The sequence below is a fragment of the Cyprinus carpio genome, chromosome B18, assembly GCF_018340385.1.
Source record: "Cyprinus carpio isolate SPL01 chromosome B18, ASM1834038v1, whole genome shotgun sequence".
In the NCBI taxonomy this organism is placed as follows: domain Eukaryota; kingdom Metazoa; phylum Chordata; class Actinopteri; order Cypriniformes; family Cyprinidae; genus Cyprinus; species Cyprinus carpio.
In genome coordinates this window covers 23457780-23473738 of record NC_056614.1, presented here as the reverse complement: position 1 = coordinate 23473738, position 15959 = coordinate 23457780, and the positions used below count along the sequence as shown (strand labels likewise).

At 36.3% G+C, this 15959-nt stretch overlaps 1 protein-coding gene across 18 annotated transcripts in view; it reads left to right on the top strand.

Annotated features, from left to right (window-relative positions):
• c2cd5 (C2 calcium dependent domain containing 5) overlaps positions 1–15959 on the top strand; it is a 29580-nt gene that overhangs the window by 12652 nt on the left and 969 nt on the right. For 5 of the 18 annotated variants that reach the window (XM_042744469.1, XM_042744480.1, XM_042744472.1 and 2 more), the window contains 16 exons: positions 6313–6427; positions 6682–6771; positions 8644–8835; positions 9396–9582; positions 9690–9854; positions 9943–10083; positions 10192–10255; positions 10349–10410; positions 10755–10850; positions 10938–11027; positions 11194–11281; positions 11370–11456; positions 12222–12257; positions 12594–12695; positions 14741–14934; positions 15726–15872. In XM_042744469.1, coding sequence (XP_042600403.1) covers positions 6313–6427; positions 6682–6771; positions 8644–8835; positions 9396–9582; positions 9690–9854; positions 9943–10083; positions 10192–10255; positions 10349–10410; positions 10755–10850; positions 10938–11027; positions 11194–11281; positions 11370–11456; positions 12222–12257; positions 12594–12695; positions 14741–14934; positions 15726–15872 — 1856 coding nt within the window. Of the gene's footprint in view, positions 1–2285; positions 2340–6312; positions 6428–6681; positions 6853–8643; positions 8836–9395; positions 9583–9689; positions 9855–9942; positions 10084–10191; positions 10256–10348; positions 10411–10754; positions 10851–10937; positions 11028–11193; positions 11282–11369; positions 11457–12221; positions 12258–12593; positions 12696–14643; positions 14935–15725; positions 15873–15959 lie in introns of those variants that run through there. The other 13 variants (XM_042744464.1, XM_042744470.1, XM_042744475.1 and 10 more) reach the window with 8 other exon arrangements.

Sequence of the window (15959 nt, the reverse complement as noted above, 5' to 3'; positions counted from 1 at the left end):
TTACTTTATTGATTTTTTAGTATTAGTTATAATTTTATGATTTTGTTTTTTTGTTTTTTTTTTTTATAATTTGTTTTGTATTTTTTAAGTATGCATATACAGTCAAACCAAAATTTATTCAGACGCCTTCAACATTTCTAACATTATCACAGTTTATTTGCAATAGTTTAGAAAATGGTAATAAAATATGACGAACTCAGAGTTAAGCTGTTTCAGAACAAATACATCTTAATGATTTTAGATAACTTTGATAGAAAGATATGTAATGGATTACAATTAACGTACTAAAGTACACAATTAGATAATACCAATTTAGGTCAACCAGTGCTTAATTTTATTCAGTCTGTGGTGTAAAAATGTCACATAAAAAAAAATAAAATAACACCCTTATGGTTTATTCACACCAAACGCGAATTTAATTATTTGCACGACTAGATTACATACAAAGTAAATGCAAAGACATGAATAGAGGTGAATTCGTGCCAGGCGACGTGAACACGAGATATTCGCCTCAACCGCGTCTTCTGCGAAAGTTCAAAAATTTCAGCTTAAGCGGAAAATTCGCCTGACACGTTCTCGCACAAGCCAATCAGCCAAGAGCTTATTGGCACACCTGGTTAAACCAGAAAATGGAGGAGCGCATTATTGTATTATTGTTTGCGGGCACCCCGAAATCTATGATACAACTTCACCGAGTTATGTGCGCCTCTGTATGGTGCTGTGAACCCAGACACGTCTGCGGTTTTTGGGACTTCCACTTCCAACTTCCACAACAAAAGCAGCAATTGTGTTTATCCTCACCATGGTTATACTTGCGGGATGTTTTTTGGCGAATAAAAACATATCGTGAGTGACGCAAAAAACATCCCGCGAGTAATCTAGAGCGAGGGACGTGATGGGCATATTCGCTTCGCGTTTGGTGTGAACACATCATTAAGAAAAAATTGGTCAGGTCAAGGTGTCTGAATAATTTTTGGTCCCAGTTTTTTTTATTTTCCAGTTTCACTGGTAGTCCACTGTATAAAGAATTTCTGAGTATAATATGTCACAGGTCACTTTATTTTGCTATCCTCACTTACATAAATGAATTATAGTGTCCTGCACCCACTAGTAAAAAATAGAAAAAATTTATCTGGTGTCTGAATAATTTTTGGTTTGACTGTATAACTATTTTGAGCTGTAGAAATCTACCAAATTCAGACTCTCAGTCTATAAGAACTTGTTCGATTGTTCCTGTTATTTGTATATTTAGCTAATTTTTTAAAATAATTATGAATCAGACAAAAATAATAAAATAGAACTAAATCATGATGAAATTTCATGATGCACTGCTTTAATTTTTTTTTTTTAAATAAATAAATAAATAAATGCTTGTCAGGGTGAACTTTTGCATCCCTGTTGCATGAATTTAATATATACATTTTTTCAGATTTCTTTTTCTTGTCTCATAATCTTTCTAATTCTCATTCCCTACCCATCCTAACATTTGTCTATCCTCAGTTTGGCACATAACCCTTGTCACATTTTGTGATGCTACCCATCGCAGTGATCTGATTGTATTTCTTTAAAACTTGCATGGATTCAGGCTTTAAGCTAACCAAGCTGAGCCATTACCTACTAATTAACATTTTGCATGCTGACATGTTTCCAAATTAGGTATCACATAGAGAGGTTGTTCTTTTGTATAGTGGAGTGTAATTAAAGGGAGAAAAACTTTAATTAAGTTCTGAACTGCAACTCAGAGGGTGTCTATTCTTTTATTTTCTTAATTGTAACTTACAGATGACTGCAAACACACACATACACCCATAGTTGTTATTCTGCAACATACAAATGAAACACATTTACTACTACATCTGTGTACAAATGTTTTATTAGTGTTTGCGAGTGTGTGTGCATTAATTAAAGCATGGTTTGGTTGAAGGAGCCGCTCATGTAGTTTTATTGTAGATGTGCTGGTTTAGAGTGCTGCTGCATGCTTTTTTCCTCTATCTCTTTCTCTCTCTTCCTCTTCTTTCACCTCTTTCCCCCTCATTCTCTCTCCCAGACCTCTATTTTCTTCCTCTCTGTCCATCTCTTCTCTCACTCTCGTTCACATTGGTCACCCTCTCAGATAACTCTTGTCTGACTTTGCAGTTCCTGTGGAGTGGTGTTGTCCAGTGTTGTGTTCTTGTTTGTAGTAGGTGTTTGGTTTTCTTTTTCTTTTCTACTCTCTTTCTCTCTCTCTTTCTCTCTTTTTCTCTCCGCTCCTTTAACCGATCTACTAATGTGGCGATTTGGCTCAGCCTTGGGTAACACCAGATCATACAAACTGCTAGACTGGAATAGTTTCACTGCAGGTACTACCCTACCCTCAGTCCTGCTTTTCACACACAAACGCACACATACAGCCCTTGGCAGCTCAGCTGTTACAATTTTTTTTCTAAATATTAATGCATATTAATGGTTTTGAGATAGTATTTAATTTTTAATATTCTCCTTTAGCAATTAATCAACATTGTGATAATGCATAAAGGGACTGTTCACACAATAATGAAATTATGTCATCATATACTGACCCTCATTTTTTTCTAAACCCTTGTTGTAACAAAGCATAGCATGTTAAGACCTTCCACAACAGGTTTTGTGTGGATGACGCCAAACACCACTGGTTCTTGCTTGTCTCCTAACCAATCTGCAAAAGATGGGAAGGTTGTCAGCAAATAACATATTCAGTGTCTGTCTGTCTGGACTTAAGGTGCTTGTTTTGTCCCTTTACCTTATTTTTATGAAAAAAGAGCAGCGTGAACATTTTTTTCCTGCAACACAAAAGCAGATTTTTTTTTTTTTTTAAGTAAGAAAGTCATGCAGGTTTTGAATAACAGGAGGGTCAGTAAATGACTTGTTTTAAGTTTAGGGTGAACTTTTCCCTTAATATGTATTGAAATGTGTTATTGAGTGCATGTTCACAATTAAGAAGATGAGTTTATTTTTGTCAAAAGTGATTTTAAATACTTATAAAGATGAATTAAGTGTGTAAAAGTAGTCATTTATGTCTTACACGAGCAATGTTAGATATACACAGACTCGCACATACAACCTCAAGCCTTTTCTCAGTAGTGTGTGTTGCATGAGCTGCCACGCGCTGTGCTTCTGTCTGGCTGCTGCTGCATGCTTTAGCTGGATGCGTGGCTGTTTTCTGCTCTGGCTGATCATTCCTTGATCTGCTCTGACTGCGCTTCACCTGACCCCTTACCCAGCGTCCCCTGCTCCTTGATCACATGACCACTTGATCTGCCAATCCAGTAAATTGCCTCTGTGCCCTTGGCAGTGCTGCTGCCTCTGTGGTCATTGTTGCTTCCCTCTGCTAAAGTAATAAGGATTCATGCATTATGGATTATGTTTGTGTAAGCTGATATCACATGCGCTCTGATATTGATTTGTAGTCATTTACCCCTTTCACAAATACAGACAGGAAAATTACCAGTAAATTGCCATAAAGAGATTGTGTGAACAGGTCCTTTTCAAAAATATCATTCTGGCAATTTACTGGTTTGAGAAGTTGTTACATTACCAGTGAATTACTTTGAATGATGCTGTGTGTGAATGCAGAATGATGATTACTGGTATGAGCACATGCGAGTTCAGAACACATTGACGTAAGACGCCAATCCAGAGATATTGAAATTTAAAATATTGTGGCTCTGGGCCAATCATAACATTTTGACGCACATAACGCATTTACTCCGCGCTGTGATGTTCAGTTTAAGGTCATCTAACATGATGTCTCTGGACCAAAAGCGCTGCATGAATGTGAATGTTTGACACAAAAATTAAAACACGTTTATATTTACAAACACAACACCAGGAGGCGCAGTCGTTTAGAGATAATTTCTGGTTAAAGATGTTACAGAATTTACTGGTAATTTGAAACCGATGTGTGAATGGTGTTTTTCTGGAAAAAAGACGGAATGCTATTGTCTGTGTGAATAGTGCATTTTTTAATTTCCCGTTAAAGTCGTTCCAGTAATTTTATGGAAATTTACTGGTATTACTGTGTGAAAAGGGCTATTGTCTGAGGTTGTAAATGTCAGTGGGGGATTTAAAAAAAAAAAAAGACATTTGCTTTCTTGAATGAATTTTTTTTTACTCCTATTTTTCATTAATGCATCGTTTAGGTGATTAAATAAAAATAGTCTGACCTTTCTGATATACACAAGAAATGCAAACCACTTGTCACAAATATTGACATAATTAAAAAGCTGCCAGATGTATAATAAATTAATTTGATATATTTAAATAATTTATGTAATATAATTTAATATGATAAAAATATATGTAGTTCAATAATGCAAATGCAATCTTCTGCTTCTGATCTGTTTTCTGCTGTGCACTTCTCTCTTTAACGTTACCATTATTAATCGAACTCCCTCCTGCTGTTGGCTGTGTATCCAGAATAGCCTGGAGTTTGTCCTCCATTGGGAAGCATGACTGCACTAGCAGGGGAATGCTCTGCCTACTGTTGTAGATTAGTTCATGAAAGCTGTCAGTCAGGAGAATGGCAAATCACACCACTGTCCTCTTCGTCCTTACCATCATCATCATCTTCCTCATTCCCCTCGACCCTTTCCTAGTTGTGGTAAACAGGCAGGGGAGTTTGCGCTCGTGAAAACTCCTTGCTCATAGAGAGTGTGAGCACCTGTGCATGCATGTGTGCGAGTGTGTGTGTGTGTGTGTGTGTGTGTGTGTTTTGTGTGTGTGCGAGTGTGTGTATGCGAGTGTGCGTGTGAAAGAGAAAAGCTCAGGTACTAGCCTTGTTTGCAGTAGTTCACGGTTTGCTCCCTCTCTGAGGACAATTTTGATATTTGTCACTGTTAAAAATATATATATACTTTATGTTTATTTAGATGTTTTAAGTGTTGTTTTGCCTGTTTTGTGTTAGATGTTGGTTATACTCAATTACATGTTACATGTCTTCTGAACAGCGGCGGCTCGGCAGGGGAGGCACAGCTTCCCCAAAATTTTGAGGTGTAAATGAGGACGGTTTAATGTTAATAAAATTCACAGTTCATATCAGTTGATGTCTCAGAATGTGTATTTTTTATTTGTAATTTCACAGTTGTAATACCATAATGTGAACGCGGCACTTTTCTATCGCGAATGTGATGAATCTGCTGATGTAATTACAACCACTAAATGATAGAGAAAGGGAGGAGGCTCTCGTGCCTCCATTGGTAAAAAAAAAAATTAGCCAATCACCATCGAGTGTTCACTTTCAGCGCTGAGGAGTGTTGAGAAAAGAAACCTCGTAGGGGAGGCTAGCCTCCCTTCTGGTATATCAACCAATCATCAGAGACGTATTTTACTTTATTAGTTTGAACGTCTCCCGCAGCTGCTGCGCTGATAATGTAATGTACCAAGTACTTATCACCGACAGATTTACCAAGCTGTCATGCAAACAGTATATATACAAATTAAAAATAAAGGGAGCTAGAACACACCTAAGCTGGATATCGGGTACAGCAGTCGGCTTAATTAAATAGCAAAACAGGCAGCTCTACTTTAACACAGACTCTTAAGAAAGGATGGATGCTTGCTTCAAGTGATAGGTGAGGTAAATGAAGTTATAATATCTTGCTGTATGTGTTGTTTTCTTTACGTTTTTTGACTAAAAGCAAATAATAATAATAACAATAATAATATTCGGCAGGGATCCCCAGACCAATACAATTAGTGTGCCTCGCCTCCTCTATTTTAAAACCCACGAGCCGCCACTGTTTCTGATGCATAACCAAACTCTCTAGAAAATAAAAAGATTTTAAAGCTCTTACTGTCAGTGTTTTTATCATTCATCATCTGGAAAAAAATCTCTTTGAAAATGATTTGTATGATAATTGATGTAAAGCCAAGTTTTCCAAACTGTGATTCATGAGAGAACTGCAGGGGGTTCCTGAATTGATGAAAAGCTAATAATTAAATCATACAAATGAAAAATTATGATGAATAAACAATATTAAAATAAAACCCTTACTAAAAATATTTCCTATTTTGTTTACCTACGTCATGTCACCGTTAACTGACATCAGAGAACAGGTGTTGTTATTATTGAAATATTAATTAAATTTTTTTTGCTCAAAAAGGTTCAGCCGACAAAAATAAGCTTTGGAATATAGACAGTTATAATAAACAAACAAATACATTGTAGACAAAAATTGATTGTGAGTTGTGCCAGATTTGGGAGCATCAATAAACCAGGGCTAGTATGCTGCTAAAGCGAGAGGGGGTGTTTATGTGCCAGTGGTGTGCGCGATGATATAAATATGTTTGTTTCAGATGAACCGGAGACACGGGATGCGTGGTGGGAGGAGATCCGTCAGGAAATAAAGTCTCATGCCAAAGCTCTCGGCTGCCACGCTGTGGTGGGGTACAGCGAGTCCACCAGCATCTGGTACTTAAACACACACACACACACACACACACACACACACACACACACACACACACACACATACTCAACTCTGAGGATGTTTCTACACGCTGGTTCTAAATTGTTTTTTGGCTTCATCATATATTCAGGTTTTTCAAGACGGTTGAAGGAGTCAATTAAAATGATATGTGCCTTGATTTTCAGTTGCACAGCTTTCTCATTCTGTCATTCAGTCTTAATGAAAGGCTCTGATTATGTGCTCTTTGTGTTTGTAGTGAGGAGGTGTGTATTCTATCAGCGTCGGGCACCGCGGCGGTCCTCAGCTCCCGGTTCATGCAGGATGGCCCGCTGGACACCGAACACAGGTTGTCACGGCAACCGCTTTGTGTCTTTTCTACAGGGTCAGAGAGGGTCGAGGGGGATATGGGTAGTTCAGCATCGCTAGGGTAGGTTAAAGTCGCACACGACACATACACACACACACACCTTTGGCCCCATGCTAAGGGACTCTTAAAAGAATAGTTCACCCAAAAATAAAAAATGTGATTATTAACTCTTCCCTCATGTTGTATCAAACTTGAAAAAAGGTGTACCATAAGTACACTATCTATAATCTATAATAATAATTCAACTTGTTGGCTATATTCCCAGTCTTCAAAAGTTATACAGCAACTTTAAAGATAGCATGAAATGACAGTTCACCCTGTCTGTTTTCTAAAAGAATGTTTTAGTTCTTTTGAACATGAAATATTCTTTTGATAATCCAATGCATGTCACAATATAGAAAAGATCTGTCAAAGCTTCTGTTTCATTGCGACTTCAACAATAAAATTAAAAGGTCATCGGATGCCCATTTTCCACAAGTTGATATGATTCTTTAGGGTCTTAATAAAAAAGTCTGTAACATAGTTTGGTTAAAATTTCTCTCCGTTTTTACCCTGTCAAAAACAGCTCTGTCTACAGCAAGCTGTTTTATTGCATGTAGCTTTAAATGCAAATGAGCTCTGCTCACCCTGCCCTTTTCTTCCTAGCTGCTCTCTGAGAGACGGTAAACTTTAGCTGCATTCATCCTGAAACTTGGTAACTAGCCCATTATTAGGAAAAGCTATTTGTAAAGATCCATTAAAAAAAACTTTACACTCAGTTCTTCTGGAGGTGAAGCTGGATAATGAATGATTTGTGCAAAGATAGACACATTTAGGTAGAAGGGGGGAGCATTTCCTTCAAAAACAAAGGTCATCCACTACATCTTCAGCGGCTTAGTTGTTGGGAGTAAATGATGACTGCTATGTTCATTTATGTTAATTATTACATCCAACAACAAAACACCTCAATCACTTAGGTGCACCTCAATCTGCTTCAGCGGTGAATCAAAGGCGGACTGCTGACAGTCACTCAGGGCGGGTCTAAGGTAAAACGCTACTGTCAATCAGCAATAGTGGGAGGGGCCTGGGTCTGTGTGACGTCAAACTGACAGGCATCTGAGAATGGCTTGATATGAGAAAGGAGAAATTATTTAACGAGATTAAAAAAAAAAACACTGGGTGGATCTTTATCATTATAGAGTGGTTGTGTACACACACTGCCAACACACATTTCAGTTCAAACAACTTGTAAAAGTGCATGTCGCATCCGATGACCCCTTTAAGTCATTATTCACTGAAGTCGAAAAATAAAAAAAAATATAGGATTTGGAATTGATTAGATTGATTGTTTGCTTCAATCTTATGTGAAGGGATGTTGTTGCGAGGGAAGGGAAAGTTAATATTTCTGATTAAAGATTACAAGAGCGCATCAATTTAAAAAATGATATTGATGAATTAATAATTTTGAATAAACACTGCAGTATTGTCAATTTGGATTTCATGGTGGCATTAAAAGCCAAAAGGTTTAGAACGACACAAGTGTAAGAAAATCAAAACTTAAATTTCGTTTTGGGTGAACTTTTCCTTTGATCTCAGTACTAAACAATACTAATTAAATTGGTGTGTGTGTGTCTGTGTATGTTTGCTGAGGGTGTTTTTTTTTACGGCTACTAACCAAATTAAGTCCGGAGGGCTAAAAACATTTGCCTGTCTCTGCATATGTATATTTTATGTTAAAAAAATAACACCACCTTGACACATTTTCATGCTTATGTAATTCTTTTATTTAGTTTTATCTCATTTGGGTGTTTGGGTCTGTGTGTGTGCCCTTGTGTTATTTTATGTACTAATTGCAGTGTTCATTTCTGTTAGATTTGAGGAGGTGGTGTCCCCTGGCTGTGGGTTTTGTCACATACCATACGATGAGTTGAATATACCGTTTCCTGCTCAGCTCACCTATTGCTACTGCTGTCGCCGCTACAAAGTGCCCGATGTCCTCTTCACAACAATCGACTTGCCTACTGAAGCCAACGTCACCGGGAAGGGCTGCCTGATTCAGGCCAGGTATTACATGCACAGGACATCCTGTCAAGTTGTTATTATTGTGTTGCGTACTGCACAGTATAACGAAAATAGTACATGAAACTATTTTTAGTATCTAATGATACATTTTAAATAGCAGTGTGTATGGCTGCACATGTAATTGAAATAAAACAAATCTCGAAGGCTATGATTTAATTAGATAATTATGTGCGCTGCCTGCTTCAGCGTGAAGCACAGCACTGTGTTCCTTTACATGCATGCAGCTCATTATTTAGGGTTTACAGTTTCTCATAGTGATTAGTTTGTAGTAAATACTTCCACACAAACCCATTGTTGCATCTGCTCTGAGTTTGAGTGACTTGCGTAACATGCATCAACCATCTTCCCACACTTGTTATAAGACATGACAATGTTGCATTTGAGTGAATTTATAAAAACAGACATTTGAAACCGTTTTTGTCTCAAGTGAATAATTACTTTGGATGAACGTTAAGTCAAGCCCATTGCATTGTCAGATACAGATTTCTCACAATGTGCTCCATTCAGAAAGTCATCCGGGTATTCTTTGCATCTCACTATAGGCTGTGCCGAACTAAGAAGAAGGCGCAAGGAGAAGGGAACGCCACGGCCATTAGCAGTCTTCTGCCATTTTTAGAGTACGAACTCCACACACAGCTGATGAACAAATTAAAGCTACGAGGCATGAACGCTTTGTTTGGTCTACGTATCCAAATAAGCGTTGGAGAGACCATGCTTCTAGGATTAGCGGTCAGTGTGCAATTACAAATAATGCTCAGTGCATTTAATGTACTTTATAAATATGACTGTATATGCTGCTGTATTCATGCTAATAAATGTTGTTTGTTGCATCTTAGTCTGCAACAGGAGTTTATCTGACAGCTTTACCCAGTCCCGGAGGAATCCAGATTGCAGGAAAAACTCCCAGTGACATCACATACGAACAGCATATCTCCACTATGCAGAAGAAAATCAATGACACCATTGATAAAAACAAAGAACTGTATGAAATCAACCCTCCTGTAAGTACATGTACACATCATGTGTATTTCAAGGCTTTATATTTATTTTATTTGATCCACATTTTCCTAAATTTTCCCCATTGTATAGGAGGTTGTCGAAGAGATCATTGGTTCGCCGATCCCTGAGCCTCGTCAGAGGTCTCGTCTCTTTCGTTCTCATTCAGAGAGTTCAGATGAGGTTTCAGAACTAGACCTATCCCATGGGAAGAAGGATGCCTTTGTGTTGGAGGTAAGTTGACTTGCACTGGAGTTGGTGGATTTGGGAGATGAACATGGAGATGCTGGAAATGCTTTTTGCAGACTGAAGGATCTTTTTAATGTTTTAATAAACTTCTAGATTGATGACACGGACGCTGTGGAAGATATACATGCCCTTCTGACTGATTCCCCCACCCCAGCAGGTAAACACATGTGCTAGACCATTGTTGGACTCTATTCTGTTTACTGGGCTATATATTCACCTGTGTATGTACTTTCTCTTGTCTTCCCTTCAGGATTCTACAGCTGCAACACTGAAATAATGCCTGGGATTCAGAACTGGACTTCAGCTATACAGGTACCGTTCATCCCAGTGAACCTGTTGGTTTCTGTTGCATGTTGAGTTCTTGAAGATGTAAACGCACCAACACACCATCTGCAGTTTTCAGGAAATGGACAGTATTTTAATAAAGCCAGAATGACAGCAAGAGCCATTTCAAACCACAGCACAGATATCAATTTTATGTGTGTATATACAGTATTAACAATGAAGACTGTTACTGTTGCCCTAATATATGCAGACAGATGAAGCTAGTTTGAGAGATGTTCACTCTGGAAAAACATTTATTGTCTCTATAATGTTTATGTAAATGTATGTGAGCTTATCGTTGTTTTGTGTGGAATTAAACATATTTTCTTCAGATGTTTACCTCTGTGAGGGTCTTCCGCCTTAACGCCAACTTAACCAATCAGGGACTGAATAAGATTTTCAGTGACCTCTGTGAGAATCTTCTGAAGGTGAATACATTTTTGACCAGCTAAACCAAATGATTTAAGTGTGTGTGGATATCACTGCTCTAGCTGGAATATATGTGTGCTCTATAGAGTTTGTACTTCAAACTGCGGTCGATGGTGCCCTGTTGTCTTTGTCACTTGAACTTCACCGTAGCCATACCTGAAGATGAGCTCATTCAGGTGAGGACACTGACCTTATTTCCTTAATGGTTAAGTATGTTATTACTTTTAAACAACAAAAAAGTAAGTAAGAGCGAAGGCTTTAAGGTCTGTTTGTCCTGTTTAGATTCATTCTTGTTCTTTTACCTCTGCCACATGTGATTGCTCGGTCTTGTTTCATTGGCAGGTGGCGGTGACAGCTGTGGCAATGAGCTTTGACAAAGAGCAACCTTTGGAGAATGGCAAACAAAGTGGGGAAAAGACACTGATAAAGGGTAAGCATGTGCTGTACTGTATGTATAGCATGTTTATTTAAGACACCTTTTTGAAAAGCAAATCCTCAATGTTGAATGTCTCTTACAGCCATAACAGAAAATGACGAGCAGCTTCAGTTCAATCTGGAGCTCAATGCAGAAACATCTTCTCACAATCCTCTCAGTTCCCCCAAAGGTAAACCCTGGTGAATCCTCATTTTAAACTTCACGTACGGTCCTGTATAGCTCTTCAAATGTTTGCCATATTCCTTTTATATTAGTGGTTGGTGCATTAAAACCAAAGATATCGGTGACATAACTGTTACAGTGCAGGTTTATTTTGCACAAGTTTGTTGTACCAAAATCCGGTGCATTTATTAATTTGTTTTTAGAAAAATATTATTTTCTGACGTTAAAAGAAATAATATATACAGTGGTGGCCAAAATGATTAGAACACTAGTATTTTCACCAGCTAAAAAGATCCAGACAGACTGGATAATGATACGATTAGATCTAGCTGTTGTCAGCCTCCTTGTACAAACACAAATCTCACTGGATTATTAAATTTAATGAAAAAATGAATGTTTGGAAATGTAAACTGATATTTCCATCTGATACACTACAGCAAAAGATAGAAATAACTGACTTAAAACCATTTTTAGCTGGTGAAGATACTAGTGTTCTAATCATTTTGGCTACATTTTTTCTGTCACATATAAACTGCTAATATAATAGTAGTAATAATAATAGTAGGATTAAAAAATAATATATGTGTTGTTTTTTTTGTTCTGGGGCCACTGAAAATCTTAGGGAAAATTATCATAAAAATTGAGTTCTGATATCTACATTGCACACTGGCTTTTCACAATATTAAGGAATATCCTGTTTTCCTTGTTGTGTCCCTTTAACACAGCATTGGTTTCCTGTGTGTGTGTGTGTGTGTGTGTGTGTGTGTCTCAGGTCTATCAGAGGTTGGCAGCCATCTGTCGGCCAGAGGTCAGTATCTGATCCGTTGCTGGGAGTTCTGGAGGCAGCAGGGTGTTTTTTTTTCTTTTAATTTCTGCTCCTTTTGTGTGTGACAGTTTGAAGTGCTGCAGCACACACCCCAGCATCATCCATTTTACCCCTTTTTTCTTTTTTTTTCTTTCTTTCTGTGTTATTTCCTCTTCTCTTTGTCCCTCTGTTGTGTCGTTGTGTGTTTGTACTTGTCTGCGGGATTTGTGACCGCATGTGCACATGTTTCTATGTGTGTGTTCGTGTCTATCTGTGTTCGTTTCTGAATGTCTGTCTATATATATATGTGTGTGTGTGTGTGTGTGTGTGTGTGTCCAGCCCCCTCAGTTGATTACAGTTCCTTTGCAGACAGATGCAGCTCCTGGATAGAGCAGCTTAAACTGAAAGCTCACACCATAAGACGCGGATCGGTTAAAACAAGTAGGAGCACACACAGCTCGCTTAACACACAATCACACACACAATCACATAGACCCTAGTCAGAGTAAACTGCATATTTAACAGGATCTTTAACGTCAAGATGTAATCAAAATGGGCCCAATATACTTAACATTCTACCTTAATACAACACACAAAACATTTGCTTGGTCGTCTAATGCTTATTAGACGTCGTTCCACTAAAATAATACCTTGATATATTTACATATGTATGTAAGTAAATGTATATATAATTTTTATATATGTAATTTATGTAAATAAGCTTATTTTGAAAATCACAATATGGAAGTAAATGGGGGCTTGAAATTCAATGTGTTAAATATGTCCTATTGTTTAAAGTCCTAGGTCACAGGAAACTTTCATAAACTATGTTTTAAATGTTGTTTTTACTATTTTTGCCTGCTAAATAAAGACCAAGGTACATTGCAGTATGACATATTATCCTCTAATCCTCATGGCCTTGTATTCATTAAAAATCAAATGTCAAATTTAAAATGACATCTACTCTGACTACGGTCTATACTTCTACACACATCCTTACACACACATACTCCCATGTCCTGCATCATAAAGTGGACGAGTCTTGCTGCCATATGCCGATCCGATCAAACTTGATTGACAGAGTGTGAAAGTTGAGGTTGAGTCCTAGTGAGGAGCCAAGATGAAGACTGTCATTCTTTCAGTGGTGCCTCAGTGATTTCAATGTTTGAGCTTGCTGATGTAATGAGTATGAACAAAGCACAGACCAACTCTGTCATGGGCCCATGAAGAGTCACATATGATGCATTGATGCGTCATAAGTATGGCTGTGCAGATTGAATAGTCCAGGGTTGGGCCTTATAGCTTAAAAAAAGTCTATTTTTTTCATAATTTATATCTCAATATTTATGTAAATTCTCTGAAATATACATTTAGTGAAAAAAACAGTCAAGTCATGTTTGTTTTCCATAGTTTTTCAATAAATGAGCACAAAAATTTGTTAACTTGTTAAATAATTGTAATTTCTATGAACCATTATACCAGAGCATATTCTTAAAATGAATTAATAGTAATAAAACATTACTAAAAATTATTGTTGTTGTTATTAAATATGAATATTTATATCATTTAATTAAAAAATCATCATGATATTGTTATAAAAAATTCTAATTTTGTCCAGTTATGCTATTATTATTATTATTATTATTATTATTATTATTATTATTATTACAAAACATTTAGTAGTAAAACAAATGACTAAGTTATGATTGTTATATTTTATTATATATTTTAATACTAACATTTTATAATAAAATGTTGAATCATTTAATATAAACAGTCATTATGTAGTCATTGTTATTTCTAAATTTGTCCTAAATTATGTTGTTATATTATGTTATGCTCCATTGTGAAATATTTTTTTGGAGTAAAATTTACTTTTTGTGGGTGATGTTTATAAAATACTATTAATGGCTTTAGTTTAACAACTTTAGTTTTAGTTATGGAAAAGTGATGGACGTTCGTTGCTTAGAACATATAGTCACAGTAAAATTGCATATATCGCCCAGCCCTAATTGAGTCCACTGACAGATAGTTAGAGCAGTGTTTGGGAGCTGCATGCGCATTAGTGCTCTGTGTAATAATTGTGATACAGCGTCATAAATGATGTTTTACTGCTTTGAGATTTCAAGCTCTTTCACACTCTTTATGGAAAAAGTGTCCTCTCTCCTCTAAGCTCATCGTCCTCTGATTTATCAAGGCCGACTGAACATGTGTGCATTCATTCTTTCTCTCCTCCTCTGTCTCTGTATTTGCATGCTGTTTATTTGCATGGTGCGATGTCATTGCTTTGCTTTGATCACATGCTGCTGATCTGCAACACACAAATGCACACCTCCTTTTTTCTCGGTCACACTATGTTTGTCTCATCACATCCATTGGTCTTGTACAGCGCCCTCTGAAGGCCATGTCTGGTATCTTCCCACCCCATCTTTCTTTTCTCTCTTCTCTCTCTCCCTCTCTTTCTCTTGCTCTCTTACTCTCAACAGCATCATCTCTGGAGAAGGCCAGCCCATTGCCTGAAGGTCGCTCTCGTTCTCTTCGATCAAATCGTTCCTACTCGGGCAGTTCTGTCGCAGTCGTCAAAATGACCCCACTCTCTTTCATTCCCGGAGCAAAGATCATCAAATACCTTGGCATCATTAACATGTTCTTCATTAGAGAGACCTCCTCACTCAGAGAGGTAGCAGTCTCACTGTTTTCAGACTCATTCAGGTCACGTACATTAAGACATTTGCTTGTTATTATTATTAATAATAATAAAAATAATGTAAAGTATTTTTATAATATTAATGCAATTGAAAATAATATAACAATATAATATTAATGGCAATAACAATAATAAATATTCTTAATTTTGAATATTTTATATGAATGCTATTAAATAAATATTTCTTTATTAATATTTAATTAAAATCGTTTACAATTATTAATACTAAAATTACTAATTATTATTATTATTATTAATTGAATATTAAATAGTCGATTTCTAAAAATGTTCTTTTAATTAATGCAATTAATTTTTTGGGATAATATAATTAAAATTTTTATATAATATAAAGACTTGTTTATATGAAGTATTGCAATAATAGTAAACATTTTTAAATTAATTACAATTATTTATGATGAAAATATTGGTAATAATATTATTATGGTAAATTGTGTTGTTATGAATAATAAAAAATATTAATAGTGGCAAATATTATTTCTTTTATTAAAATTATATTATTTTTTTTTTTAATTAATTACAATTATTTACATTGAAACAATTGGTAATAATATTATTTATTATGGTAAATTGTGTTGTTATTATGAATAATATAAAATATTAATAATGCCAAATATTATTGATTTTATTCTAATAATATTAAAGATTTTTAATAATATTGTGTTATAAAAATTATTTAAAAATAGTAAGTAGTAATTAATTTATATTCTTGGTAGTATTATTATTGTGTTTTTCTTCTGTTTTAGGAGGGAGGTGTGAGTGGGTTTCTGCATACGTTTATTGCTGAAGTATTTGCGATGGTTCGCGCCCACGTCGCTGCTCTCGGAGGAAATGCTGTCGTCTCCTACAGCATGAAGGAGTGTGTGTTCATGGAGAACCCTAACAAGAACCAGGTTAATACATGCACAGTCACACACACACACACACAGACTCATACACACTCAACCCATCACGTTTGTTCATTTATGTTGTGTGCTTTT